The sequence below is a fragment of the Gouania willdenowi genome, chromosome 12 (assembly GCF_900634775.1).
Source record: "Gouania willdenowi chromosome 12, fGouWil2.1, whole genome shotgun sequence".
NCBI classification, from domain to species: Eukaryota; Metazoa; Chordata; class Actinopteri; order Blenniiformes; family Gobiesocidae; genus Gouania; species Gouania willdenowi.
The window spans coordinates 21766805-21780926 of NC_041055.1; the positions used below are offsets into that span (position 1 = coordinate 21766805).

General features: G+C 38.8%; 2 protein-coding genes across 3 annotated transcripts in view; one reads left to right on the forward strand and one right to left on the reverse strand.

Moving 5' to 3' along the window:
• The window catches only part of wdr70 (WD repeat domain 70), a 65847-nt gene extending 62768 nt beyond the window's left edge, over window positions 1-3079 (forward strand). Inside the window, exon 18 of the mRNA XM_028462131.1 lies at window positions 1490-3079. Coding sequence (XP_028317932.1) covers window positions 1490-1577 — 88 coding nt within the window. The 3' untranslated portion in view covers window positions 1578-3079. The remainder of the gene's footprint in view (window positions 1-1489) is intronic.
• Window positions 3080-4635: 1556 nt separating this feature from the next.
• gdnfa (glial cell derived neurotrophic factor a) lies at window positions 4636-13769 on the reverse strand. Of its 2 annotated transcripts, XM_028462143.1 has the most exons (4): window positions 12696-13769; window positions 12003-12105; window positions 11588-11845; window positions 4636-7424 (listed from the first exon to the last, which is right to left on the reverse strand). In XM_028462143.1, exons 2-4 carry the CDS (start codon window positions 12010-12012, stop codon window positions 6877-6879), a joined length of 816 nt encoding a protein of 271 aa, XP_028317944.1. In that variant the 5' UTR covers window positions 12013-12105; window positions 12696-13769; the 3' UTR covers window positions 4636-6876. The 2 variants fall into 2 exon arrangements, with proteins under 2 accessions (XP_028317944.1, XP_028317945.1); XM_028462144.1 differs by lacking the exon at window positions 12003-12105.
• Window positions 13770-14122: the final 353 nt, after the last annotated feature.

The following is a 14122-nucleotide window of genomic DNA, read 5'->3' on the forward strand; positions in this document are numbered from 1 at the left end:
GGTTTCCATCGACTGACGTGACCTGAGCGACTCTAATATAGCACAGTATTTCAGAACGTTTCTTCCTTTTCACAGAGAACAGGTAACTTACAATTGTAATTGATAATTAATTACAGTTATAGCATAATTATAAATTGTAATTTTAAAAATCTGTTTTGTCATAATCGGAATTAAATTGTAATTGAGTTTAGATGATTGACTTCGTAATAGTAATTTCCATGAAAACCATCAATTATATGTTGTCAATAAAAGTAAAACAAAAAAAAACACCGTCGATTATAATTTAATGCAAAACTGTGGAACCATGTTATAGTTACAGTTCTACACTTGTAACTGTTTGTTTTTATAATATTAATTGCTTTTAACTTTTTTTTAAAATCATTTAATTGCTGTCTGTATGTTGTGAGTATAACTTCTGCAGGACTGCCTTGAAAAAGAGGTTTATAACCTCAGTGGGACTTTTTCTGGATAAATATAGGTTAAATAAATAAAATAAAAACATATATAGTTAACATTTATTAAAATATGTTGCTTATCAGGCTTTCCCACATTTTACTATTTAAAAAAAAAAAATATATATATATATCATTAAAGCCTTTTGGCGAATGTTGACATCTTTGATAACTTTTTTTCTTTCCTTCATACATATATATATATATATATATATATAAAGTTTTTTTATACAAAAAGGCAAAACGTTCTTACATTTTGGGCTCAGCATCTTGTTACATCATTTACCTGTTATTAAATTTTGGGTTTTATTATACAAGTACAGTGCCCGTCGGAAGTATGTATTCATATAGTGGGAGGAGCTTAAGCAGAGTTGTCAATTATGGCCTAATGAGTATGTGTTTGAAGGTTGGATGTACAAAGAGGTGTACATACTCTGTACTCTGTAGTGGTAGAAAGGGGTAAGTTTGCGGGCGCAAAGTAAAATAGCGTGTGTGATTTCTCTGGTTTAATTCTATGGGACATGAACATGATAAATTGGTAAATAAAGTTTGTACCAATGCTGCAGTTTAGGTAGAATCTGATAAAAGCGTTTATTTATTAGTGCAGGGGTGATTATTTTGTATTATTTCGTAAAAGAGCAAGGCATGAAATTAGCGTCTATAGACACGCCCACTCATGAATATGCATAAGTAGGCCCCTAAACAGCCTGATTTTTAGAACTGCTCAGGAAGTGACTTTTCAGAGGTTAAAACTCTGGAAAACAGGCGAGTTTGGGAAAATAAACCTCAAATACTATATTTTTGGGGTTCTTAGAACAAATGGAGATGGGTTAAAATAGCATGACATGTGACCTTTTAAAGTAGTATTAAAGAAACTATTTGGTCGGGCTAACCTGGTGATAGCGTACATAATTCATGTCTTCACATCTGTCATTGTTTTTTTTTTTTTTATTTGCTATAAAGATTTAGGCTTTACGCTGAAGTTGTCTGAAAAAACAACCAGTTAAATCATTACTGGTTTTCTGTAATCCCCACAGGACTCAGCCTAAGCCCATGTTTGCAGAGGAATCAGAGGAGGATGAAGAAGCCGAAAAAGAGCCTGAGTGGAAGAAACGCAAAATCTGAATCTTCATAGCGTAGCTGAGACGAGGAGTCGGAGTAAATTACAGTAACTGTCAGATAAAATACAAAGGGAGCAGGTAAAACACATCCTGGTCTCTTCTTTGAGGCCTAGTTGAAATATATATTTGTGTAAAGGATAAACATTTGCCTGTGACTGGGATTCGATCTCTATCAAACACTGGGAGAACTTAGATTTCTATGTGGGTTTTATTTGTAACGATGTGATTTTCATCATTCCCATTGTCCGCTCACTATAGTTTGTTAATGCCCCATAAATCAGCTGCAGACTCTGTGGTCTGGAGTTGTTTATCAGGACGGAAAGTGTTGCCAGAATTACTACAAAGTCAAAACATTTCCTCTAGTTTTTACTTTCATTTGTTTGTTTTGGGCTTTTTTTAGTTTTTTTTTTACATCTGATTTGTTTTAAGGTTGTGATATGCATTCAGTCATCTGCGATTTCAGCTTCTGTAAGACGAAATAAAGAAACACATCTTCTTGTAAAAAAAAAATGAAATGATGTATTTTATCCAAAGTATGTTTTAGTAGTTGATCAAAGGATCACCACAGCCAAAATATCTTTTTTTTTCCCGTCTTCTTCTTCTTCATGAGGCAGTAGCTGAAACACAGACAGTACACACAGTCCCAGTCCCAGCTGCATTAGTGACTCAGTGCTTTAAAAGACATGTATACAGGCTACTTTTACCACAAGTATCAAATAAATCAAGTAATGAGTCACGACTCTGTTTGAAATGCAACTCAAATTCTGAGAATATTTGTGGTTTTTGGCTGCTTTTTATGATCTGCTAAGTGCGGTTTCCTCAAAAGAAAAAAAAAAAGAAAAGAAAAAGCATCGGAGATGTTTTCAAAGAGACAAAGTCAGGACTAATCTCCTTCCCTAGACTTGACCTTTTACACTCATTTCTAAACCTTTCCAACAATGTACACAAAAGTCCTATCATGGCAATCCTGTAATGACCTGTGCATCGTCTGAAACACTTAAAGTGACAGCGGAAACCACAGTATAAAGATTTAACGAAAGCCATGGTTATTCTTCTGTACGCAGTGCATCACTGTGGAATGCAACTTCTGCTTCCAACAACAAACCAGTACGTGCAACCATTGTTATTCTGCACGTAACCAGTTTGTAAGAGTCACATATCAGTCACATAAAAAAAAAAAAAGTAAAATTAGAAAAAGTGCCAAATTTAGTCCGCTAAATTCACAACTGCACACCTCCTGTTGAATATAGGTTGTAGGTCCAAATTACCGTTTTGCTAGTCAGTCCAATGCATTTACCTACTGAATGCCATCCAGCGAGTTCAAACCAGTGGAAAGTTACAAATGCTGGGTGCCGCTAACAAGTAGTAAAGTGGCGGTAAAATATAAATCATAGTAATAAAAAAAGAAGAAAAATTTGTACAGAAACAATAGGGCAAAACTAGCAATTTCATCATTATTCTGGCCTTTAAATATGTGTAAAATAATGAAAGTTACAGACAATATCTAATGTTTACATTTACATTTTCAATTTGGGAAAATGTTGTGGAATAATTTTAATAAAATTGCAGGATTTTGGAAAAAATAAAGTTTTTTTTTTTTTTTTTCAACAATTTGCAATTTAAAATGACTGCCGTCATGCGATAAAAGCATGGGAATATTGTGGATATTCTTTGGAATTATGTATTAAAAGGGGCTGAGATATCTAAATTACTTGGCATTTTTTCCACAATGAATCACGTTTTCTGTAATTTCGACTTTATCCTGTGGGCCAAATTTAATGCTCTAAAGGGCCGGATTTGGCCCCCAGGCCTTGAGTTTGACACAAGTCAAAATATCATCATTAAACATGAGGACGAGCAGGATTTAAAGATGCATTTTTTTTCCCCTCGTCCTTTGCTGCAGAATGTGCACTAATTATTTCCTGTGTGGTAACTACTGTACATAGGAAGGCTCTGTTTAGAAATCAGAAATGTTTTTAATGGCCATGTACAGTTTTAAGGACAGTACAAGGAATTTGTCTTGGTCGTTGGTGCACAAAACAAATTAAAAAATAAAGAAATAAATAAAGAAAAAAAACAAAGAACAACCCAGCAACAATAATAATAATAATAATATGCCACATCTGTCATATATCTTGTGTTCCTGCAGGGCTGAGGATGCTGCTGCATAGCGAAAATCAAAAGAGACGAGCCATAAATGTCTGTGTCCCGCGGCGATAAAATGAGAGACAAAGACGTAAATAGAAGATCCAAAAAACCATGAAGAATGTATATCTGAGAGAAGGCTTTACTTCATGGTGTAAAGCTGACATCCAGCTCTGGTGAGGAGGGATTCCAGTTTGATATTCTCTCTCTCTCTACTGCTCTAAAAAAACCTTTAACTGCAGTTTAAAGGATGTAAATGCTAATCTACTAAAAGCTCAGGTCACTTAAAATGACAGCATGTCATTTTCCAAATAGAATGTTTTGGCAACATTTCCCACATTTTGTTACTTGTGACAGATGTTTACCGAAAGCAAGATTAAATCAGATTGCTAGATTTATACATTTTACCATTTGTCAAAGTGTAGCAGGATTATACACTTGCAGCAACAAATTAAGACCTCCTGTTTCATCTTTGTAGTAAAAACATTCTTCACCGCCATGATTTAGAACTGGGTTACCTTCTGTTTACTGTACGACTTCGGGCTCACATTCAAGAATGCAGAACAGAAGAAGATGCCAACCTCTCTAACCTCCCAATTCTTCTTAGAGAACCCACATTTTCACCTGCTGATCTACAAACAATAGTTCTACAATTTGCACCTTTTTAAGCCCAGGTGAGTTAACATGCACTTAGGAAAACCAGGAGACATGTAAGTTTAATAAAAACAAGTTTAATTCTGTAAAAAGTTATAAAATGAATATTGTACAAAAATAAAGTTTGCCAAGAGCTTTGGTTCTGTAACACAAAACGAATGAGACATGACATTTCTTTTTTTCTCCCCACAAATAATTTTTACCTGTAGTCCTTTTTTTTTTTTTTTTTTTTTTACCTCAAAATCAATGATCATTTTTCATTCTTTTTTTTTTGTAACACATTCAGGGAACCAATGAACTTCTGAGCAAAGAAGAGAGAGCCACAGTTCCCACACTTTAATGCAAGGTATTGACAAACAGCAAGGCGCTATGAGACCTCTGGGAAGCCTCTGAAATGTGCGTTCTTCATCTGGAAAGGCTTATGCGTGAATCACTTGTTAAAAGGGAAAGATGATCCAATTGATGAAGTATGCTGTGATAATGGCTGGAGTTATTTTTCTCCTCTCTGTGTTAGTGTTTGCCCTTAATTCAAGCTTGATGCGGTGGATTTGTTCTGTGCTAGGGGGGGGGATTACACCATAAAGCTGGCTCGCTTGCTGCTGGGTGGGCACAGATACCTTGGTCCCTAATCCTTGCTAACATCAAGACCTACACCAGGGCTCTCTTTGTTCTACTTAAAACAGCATAACAACAACATACTTGTAAGGACCCCTCCTGCTCTTTTCTGGACCAGAATTCCCACTGGTTTGGAATCAATTTGTCTGAATGGGGGTTTTTTCCTGTTAAAAGCATTTTGAGCCAAGCTGTCATTTATGTTCTGTAACTTCGCAACACGTCTTTTGTTGGAACACCTTCTGTTGAGATCCTCCCATCAGTTGCGCGATGACAGGCACTACCGTAGTCAGAGCTTCCTTAAACTGCCTTTTGACGAAGGGGGGGGGGGGACATTTGGTTAAGACTCAAGCTGGAGGATCACTTTCCAATCTTCTTTGAGGGAATAAGTCTGTCAGGCCTCAGACAGAGAGACAGAACTTTAAAGCCTATTGGGACAGTAACCACTGCAAAGCCTTTACTCAGACTTGGTGCAATTCCAGAGTGAGGTTTCAAATAACTTCTGCTGATGGGCAGGCATTTGAGCAGCACCTTAGGACGGGTGCTCAAAGAGACCAGCTGATCTTTGAGAGACCACTAATGCCAACATTGCATTAAACGGTGACTTGCAGAGAAACACTCATAACGCAAGTCTTCTTTTGGTCCTCTCCCTTTAGTTTGTGGAAGCACTACTGGTGACCGATGCTAATGAGCACAACTTCCTTTTAGAAAAAGTACCATTTGACAAATAGCAAATCTATAACAGTGGCAATCTTCTCTAAATTGCTGCTACGTTGATGACAGCTTCATATCCTTTACAGAGGTAAGATCAAATATGTGTTTCTAAAGGCCAGACGCAAAACCCTATTATGTGGAAATGCAATACAGAGGGTATTTCTATCAGTTTGTCACACAAACTGATAGAAACTGAATTTGCGTGGAACCCACGGGATATATCAGGCGTTAGATTGGTCACGGGATATCAATGAAAGCCTGGTGCAGTGTATCTTTAACTTTGCCAATAAAGCATCAGATGTTAAACTGCCAGAAAGCAAAGTAAGACGCGCTAGAAATGTAAGCAGCTGCTTCGTGTTTTTGGTCCAGACCTGGAGATCCTCACGCCAAGTTTGAATATTTGCTTTCGTCACATGATTGTTGCATTGGTGTAGGTGGAACTGTGGCGTGAGTTTGGATTATTTTGCGTGAAAAAAAACAAAAAGTTTAGGAACAACAAAAGCTTTAAAATAAATAAAGAGAAAAAAAACAAACATTTTCTTTCATGAAACGGATCAAAATAAATAACAATAAGTTAATTTCCTCTCAATAAATATACCCCTTACACACACATGTGTATATATATATATAAATTTGTCTATATATGTATGTATAATATATGAAATCAGTTTTTTATATATATATATATAGATGCTTTGCCCTAGCAGAACTCTGGGAGAAGATTTCTTTGGCTCTGACTGAAGGTGTAAACCTGATTATGCAATGGAAGTGACACAAACTGCTTCTCCTTGCATTAATCAGGAGTCGTCAGAACCAGCAAAGGAAAAAACTGATGTTTCTATGAAAACATTCCCTCTTTCAGAGCCAACTTAGTCTTTTCTTCACTTGCACCTTTTTAGACCACTCACTTAGTACATCTGGAAGTGTAACAGTATATTCAATTCTCTGAAGACTGGTGGACATCGATTGCTTCCTGATCAAGTCCAAACAGTTGAGCACTGAACCCATAATCGAAGGATAAACTGTCAAAGTTGAATGCACAGTCTTTTCCAGTGTCTCTCAGGTGGTCTTAGTACTCATTTGTGTCCCTTTGACAAATATGTCCATCTTGTACACAAGTCTGACATTAGTACAGATCCATAGTCCATTGATGGGGTCCATACACGTGTGACCTCCCTTTAGACGCATCCACACTTCCTAGCGGAGTGCTTCTTCAGTGTGTGATACACCACATTGTCGTCTAAAAAAGACAAATCATCATCAAATGCTATTGGTCGGCAGCAGGTGCGAGATGGCGTGTCCTTGTCCAGCTTTTTATTGTGTGTGAGGTTGTTGAGGATCTTGTCATAGTTAGTTTCTGCCTCCACACACGGGCCGGAGCAGTACCGGAAGATAAGCTCCTCTTTAGTCTGGTACCCCAGCCCCAAATCTGTCACATTAAGATGGACCTCCTTTAGCAAACAGCCTCGACTCTGCACCGATATCCTCTCACCTCGCCCTCCTTTTCCACTTCGACTTCCTCCTCGGCTTCGACCTCGCCTCCTGTCAGAGTGCCCTCTCCCCTCGCCCCTCATGCCTCCACTGTTGGCCCCTCCCCTCTGTCTCTGCTGCTTCTTTCCTTTAGAGCTCCTGATTGGTTCTGAAGATCTCCGGAGTCTGCCGATGGTATCCTCGATAAAATCCATTACATTGTCAAACTGCTCTGGATACGGACCTGGAACATCATCTACAAAGGAAGAGAAGAATAGATTTTATACCTCTTATAGAGCAGTCGTAGAGAGCAAACCTCCACCAAGCACCAAATATCCTCTTTGCCAGATGTTCAGTTATCTGGATCAGTAATTCTGTTCATGGTACATGATCATTCACACTTTAATGCTTTGTAAAATAGTTCTATTCCCATAAATAACGGTACAGAAGATCCAAATGTATTGGCACAACCATCTTTGCAATCCGGATTGGCTCTAAGTGAGACTCTGTGGGGTGTTGAGGAACCAACGGGTCTCAACGTGATTGGTCATTACGAACCAAGATGTGAATTCTTGAAATTTCACCAATGATGAGAGATAGGGATTTATCTTTTTTCAAACTGATCCAGAATCAGTATATTGATCTGGATCCCCTCCAAAATGTAATGGAATCTTCCATGAAGTAAAGTTTATATTTGATTAAATTGTTGTGTATTTAGAGAAAATCCATTTATTAATAAATGTTACCTTCTTGGCAGGTAATGTTGACTTTAAATATATTTCTACATTAAATTCTTGCAGGCTAGCTTGTTCCTTTGACACATAATGATTCGTGCACATCAGACCAATGAGCATTAGGTCATTCAGCGTTAGCCTCAATAGCAGGTGTCTACGCCACCTTACGCGGGCACAGATTAGGGCACACCTTAGCCAAGTCTTAGTTCAGTACAGAATGTAACGTAAGTTACTTTTGCAAAATGTCGCCCCATTTCTTGGAAAGGCCCTCAAACAATTGTTTGGTTGACAAGCAAAGCAGATCTTAAATGACTGACTTGTATAAAATCTTGACTTAGATTGTTTACGAATATTCTTTGTGAAGGGTTGAAAAACACGTGCATGGTGTCTATAGATTCCAGGTGAGGGGCAGAAAAGGAACGGTATGGATTAGTGTTCAGCAGAGGAATGTATGTGGGTTTGAAGGTTTTCTGCTTTAACTCTTTCTGAGATGGGTGTGAGGAAGATGAGTTGGAGGCTGAAGGTCAGAGTGTGTTGTTTCCATTTTTGAGATTTGTTTTAGTCCAAGAAAAGGAGAAAAGGTGAAGATATGAGGCCAGACTTGATCTCTGCGAGATAACAAGGCTTGAGCGCTGCAATCCAATTGTTATCTCACTCAGGATTTTCTGCTTATCTGCATTTTCTGTGGCATACAGAGCGTTGACTTTTATATGCCATAACTTTTCTCAGCAGTAAGTTCAAGTTTCAGTCTAGATTTAATACACAAGAGTAATGTGTCGTCTACACAAACAAATAACGGATTTAATATCATGTTTAAAAAAAGAATGATGCTGGTGATGAAATACAAACACTTCAAGCTGTAGCTCAGCAGGTACAAAAGCTCTGAAATAGAAGTTTCCTGAAAGCGTATCTATTAGTGTGCAGCCAAAGACAAAGGTTCATTTCAGATAAAAACTGAACTGAAATATAATGGAGCCAACTTTTTTAAACTAGCAATCCTGAACTACTGGATCCCAGTAGAGATACAAACAACTGAGGGAAAAAAGCCCAGTAATCCCACTCCAAGGAGAATTTAGCGTTCTCATGGCCTGTATTGACCAATTACAGCACCTAGAGACCTGCATTGCAATCCAGTGAACATAATATCAGAGCTCAAGGACTTCACAGGCCAAATAAAAAGAAATCATATGCTTGGAGTGGTTTTGATGAAACAGATTGTAGTCGGCTCGAAACTCAAAACATGCTCCAGCACAGCTCTCCGCCATCTGCTGCACAAAGGGATGAAACCCCAGTGAAAGTCTTGGACCCTCCTGTGTTACATGTTGATTCTATTAGAGAGCAGCGTCTCCAGCTCCAGCGCCTGCGGGTCCAGCAGCAGTGAACTAACGTATCGCTCGATGGATCAATTTGTCATGTTCTGATTACATGAGTGCGTGCTAGTCTGTGTGCCGCTGCAATGGGATGCCATGTTTGGCAGGTGCTGTTGCGGTTAACGCGGCGTCTGTGTTACAGTGTCACCTATCGCGCTTCTTTTTTTTTTTTTCACGCTGTGCTCTACAGCTGATTGGGCCAATCGCTCATGTATCAGGTGAACTTGGCCCAATCGTTTTAGACACGCCTGCCTTTTGATGCAGACACCTTCTATTGTGTGAGAGCTGACAGGCAGGGTGGCTGCTGTGTGCACCTGCTGACAGAGCAAACCACTAGTACCAGTACTAGTTCCAGTAATGTCTCCCTGGGAATAACATCTCGGTGTACATTACTGAATTAAAAAATGATGTGTTTGGTTAAAGCTGCTGCACGTCAAAATATATTATCAGATCAATCCATAGTTATGCCTCATAGATCAATAAGTCAAAGAACATTTGCTCAAAAAAAAATTCAAAGGTAAAAATTGCCGCTCAAAGTTTGTTTTGAGCTCCACTGTTTATCGACATCGTTGGAAAGGCTTTGCACAATGCATTGTGGGATGTGGAGTCTCAGAAAACGCGCAGATAGAAAATCCGAGGGCAAACTACAACAAAAATGGTAAATCACCACAATAAATCCCAATGATTTCAGCAAGTTGTTTTTGTCTTCATTTTTTAAATCATATGTTAGGGTTTCATTTCTCCTGACATGTTTCAAATCAAACCTAACATATTATTACAAGAAATCACGTTAAGAATGAAGGAAAAACACTTCCATTTAGCCGTCTACGGGACTCCACGTCCCACAATGCAATGAGCGAAAATACCATCAAACTAAACGTCTATGGTGGAGATGAAAACAAACTTTAGAGTGGCAATTTGAACCTTTTACGTCTTTTTCTTGAGCGAATGATCTTCGATTTATTGATCAATGATGCCTACACTATTGATTTATCTGATAAAACACTTTAAGAATATTCATTATTGGGTTTTGACGGCAATTATGGGATTTTAAACGTATTGTCAAAATCTACTCTTTATTTATATATTTGGTCAACTAAGATTTAAACCTGACTAAAGCACAAACGAGTAAATGCAAATGAATAAATCATCATAAAAGGGACAAAATATATTTGGATACTTTTGAATTTAACTAAATAAAAATGCTGTCAGAACTGATTACATTTTTCAGAGGTAGTGCCAAGTAAAGTTAACATGGGTTTTTATGAGCCACAGGTGTGTTTCTGTTATTAACTAGAAACGCTACCACTTTCTACGCTATACATGAATTGCTGACAAAGTTTGTCAAATTTATATCTTTGAATACTCCTAAATAATCGTGTAATTTAAGACGACAAAAACTACAAAAAAGAGTCTGAACTAAATGTAAACGCTCGACATTTAGTCAATTATGTATTTTGAAAAGCCGAACTACAACTTTAATCTAAATAAAATGTCAAAATGAACACTAAAGTGACATTCTTTCTTGGAGCTAAACTGTGTGCATGTAGTTAACATTTTTGTGCTACACTTAAGACCAATGATGTCACTACGAGGTCCAAACAGAATACGAGGTGGTGAGCAAACACTTGTCCAAATGTTCCATTCCTTATCTAGTTGTTGGCCGTGGTAAAGTCTGTGTGATGATGATACAGTGTCACAGACATCCAAACAGAATAAATTCCTGCCCTCCGCCGGTGTTAAATTGAATATAAACACAAGAACTGTTGCTCGGGGTTTGTCTTTGAAAATGTTCCCCCTGAGTCACAGGGTGTTCTCCACGGCATGCCGTGATCTCTGAGTTCTGGCAGATGGTTGGAGGTCACGGGTCTCGGTGTTGTCGAGGTGAATATAAACAAAAAAAGTAACGGTTTGGGAATTGTAAAGTAGAGTGACCCCAGAAACTGTTGGTATTCATGCTGCTGGTTTGTTTTGACATTGCTGTGTGATGCAACCCACGGCAGCAATAAAACACACATTAAGCTCAGCTAACAGATAACCTGATGGCCTGTCTGTGAGCCTTATCAATATGGGACTCTTCAATGAGTGGTTCAACCTATTAGGAATGGAATGAATTTCACTTGCATTTCTACCTAATCTTAAACACTATGTTTTGTTAAAGGAAAATTTGTCACATTTCTATATAACCACTCTTTACGCAAACACGAGGACTATAATTTATGACAACTAGAGGGGATGAATATAGGCAGTAAAAGATAATTACTGTGCCTGCACGTCATGTAGACAATCATGTAAAGGCATGTTGTGTTCCTTACACTGATCCTCTAAGGAGATTTCCTGCAGGTCGTGGTCCTCACGATGGATATGGATGGAAGATGATGATGATGATGGCTCTTCGTCCTCTGCAAACAGGAAGGCAGGATCGCTGAAGCTGCTCGGAAGGTACCGGTAAGTCCTTTTGGCTGGATGGGTGTTGTGGTAGAGAGGCCGAGTAGCAACAGAGCTCAGGAGCAACAAACACGTGGCCAAAACATCCCCTAACTTCATCTTAGATTCAGTTCCTATGAAGAAAACTGCAAACATAAGATAAGAATCTCTTTAAGATCAAAACACACACACACACACACACACACACACACAGAGATGGTTCATCTAAACAGGAAAACAGAAATGTTGGAGCACTCTGGCTTGAAATGGAGGGTTTGAACCAGTGTTTGTGGGTTAACCTACCCTGACTCATTCTGTATTAATATCTGTGTCATCATGTCAAGAGGCTTTGATCCTCTCCCCGCTGTCTGTCTCTTCTCTGCAGTAAACATGCATGAGCGTAAACCTAAAACGAGAGCATTTTTTTAGAAAAAGTAACTAAATATTTCTCAGCAATGGCAAAAAAAATATCCACATACAATTGATTGCGCAACGACGTGTTGCGTAAATGTGTGTGTGTGTTTTTTTTTTTTTTGACCAGGTCTTTTCATCTCGGACTGATCCTTTGGACAGGGATAGTGCAACTCCTACAACATTAGTAAAGCGTGCTGGGTGCGCCTTTTCAGCTGAAAGCGTTGGTTACAGCACGCACCATAGCGGGTTTTTTTTTTTTTTCTTCTTCTTCTTTTTTGCAATGTTGTAACAGCCTAAATAATCATGCGAGTTGTTGGCCAGATGGCGATTCCCAAAGCTTACGTGACTCCGTATAATAGCATGTTGAATCTGTAGTAAACCTAAACAGCCGAGTATGGCTAAATACCAGGCTTACACCACCCCGTGCCAACGTCTAAACCACAAAGATGGTCTGCTTTTTTTCCTCCAACTCTGATGTGCTACAAATCACTATCTTTACGCACAGAAAATGTCAACACAGAAAGGTGGTTGTTTTCATTTACAGCTACCTTGGATTTATCAAAAATCACATGTGTCACTTACCCTAAATATGGCCCATGGAGACATATGCTTTTCTTGACTGATGTTGGTAAAATCCAAAGTGAAAATTCAGCTCATCCAGCGCTCCAAACAGACACAAGGTAAACAAAAATAAAAATAAAATGCAATAAAAAAAAATTCCAAAATCAAGTTTCACTTTATGTTTAGGCCAACAAAATAAAATCTTCTTAATTCAGGCGCTGGTCTGTTCCACTAATTCCAAACCGGTGCACTGTCCAAACCGGTGCGTATTCCCGGAGTCCAAAGGTGCAGCAGAGCGCGGACAGCGCGTTACGCCTCGGTCTCACAGCCGCTGATTTACTGAATGCTACGTTCCCACCTTTGAAATCCGAGTGAGATCCACCATCTCCGACTGAAAGTAGTCCTGATGAAGTCGTCAGCGTCTCCAAGTGTGGAGAGAGGAGCACAAATGTGTCCAATATCGGCTTTCCGGTGCGTAAAAATCGTGTCCAATATCTTGCTTTCCAGTGCGTAAAAATGTGTAGTAGGCGCTTTAATCCTCCTCTTTGATCCAGGACTGTGGCCGAAAGTCACACAAACTAACCGTTTACATGAGTGCTTGGATAGATATCCTCCATTTTCTCTTGGTAAGATATTGCAGAGTGAAGCTCAGGGGTCTTCCACACGCGTCGCAGGACAGATAACACCGCGCCGGGCGCAGCGGGCAGTTTGGGAAGATTTATAGTTCAGTGCGCTCTGACGTTTTGGGGACGTTGGTGTCCGCCCCTCTTTTATAGATCCTCACAGGAATGATTGAGCAGCAGAGGTCCAAGTGTCTCTCACAAAGCTTCTCCGTTTGGAGAGATGCAGTTTTTGGATGTTTTAGAGAGATTACGTCACACATCCTGATGCCCAGGATAACTTTTCAGCATGTGGAATATAATTTAGAGGTTCTGTCACTGTGCAGGACAGGTCGGTGTCAGGTTCTGACTCACGGTTCAGAGTCGATTTACCGCCACTGGCCTTTCAGTCACATGTCATTTTGTCAACAATATACATTTTTTGCCATAGTTTCCATCAACAGCATGGCTTTTTCACTGTGTAGAAACTAGGGGTGTGCATTGCCATGAATCTGGCAATACGATATAATTCACGATTTGCATGTCACGACATGATATATCCCGATACTAAACAATACGATATACATTGTAATATTAGCAATGACACATTTTTAGGAAGGATTATAACCAAATCCAGCACCCAGATTGGTTGTAATATTTTTGAAAGCCAGTGGCAAGCCTGGATTAGCTTTTTCCTGCCCGCCCCCTTATTAGCATATACTGACGATACGATATATCCCGATACTAAACTATACGATAGAATCACAATATCAATATTTACACATTTTACCTTTACAACTCTGAATAGGTATGAAATACAATTTATTTAATTTTTTAAAAAACTTGCCA

Excerpts from the sequence above, each read along its gene's own strand:
- gdnfa (XM_028462143.1), bottom strand. Across the intron at positions 7,425-11,587 it reads AATCTCCTTAGAGGATCAGT|ATGATGTTCCAGGTCCGTAT; the intron begins GTAAGGAACACA and ends CTTCCTTTGTAG.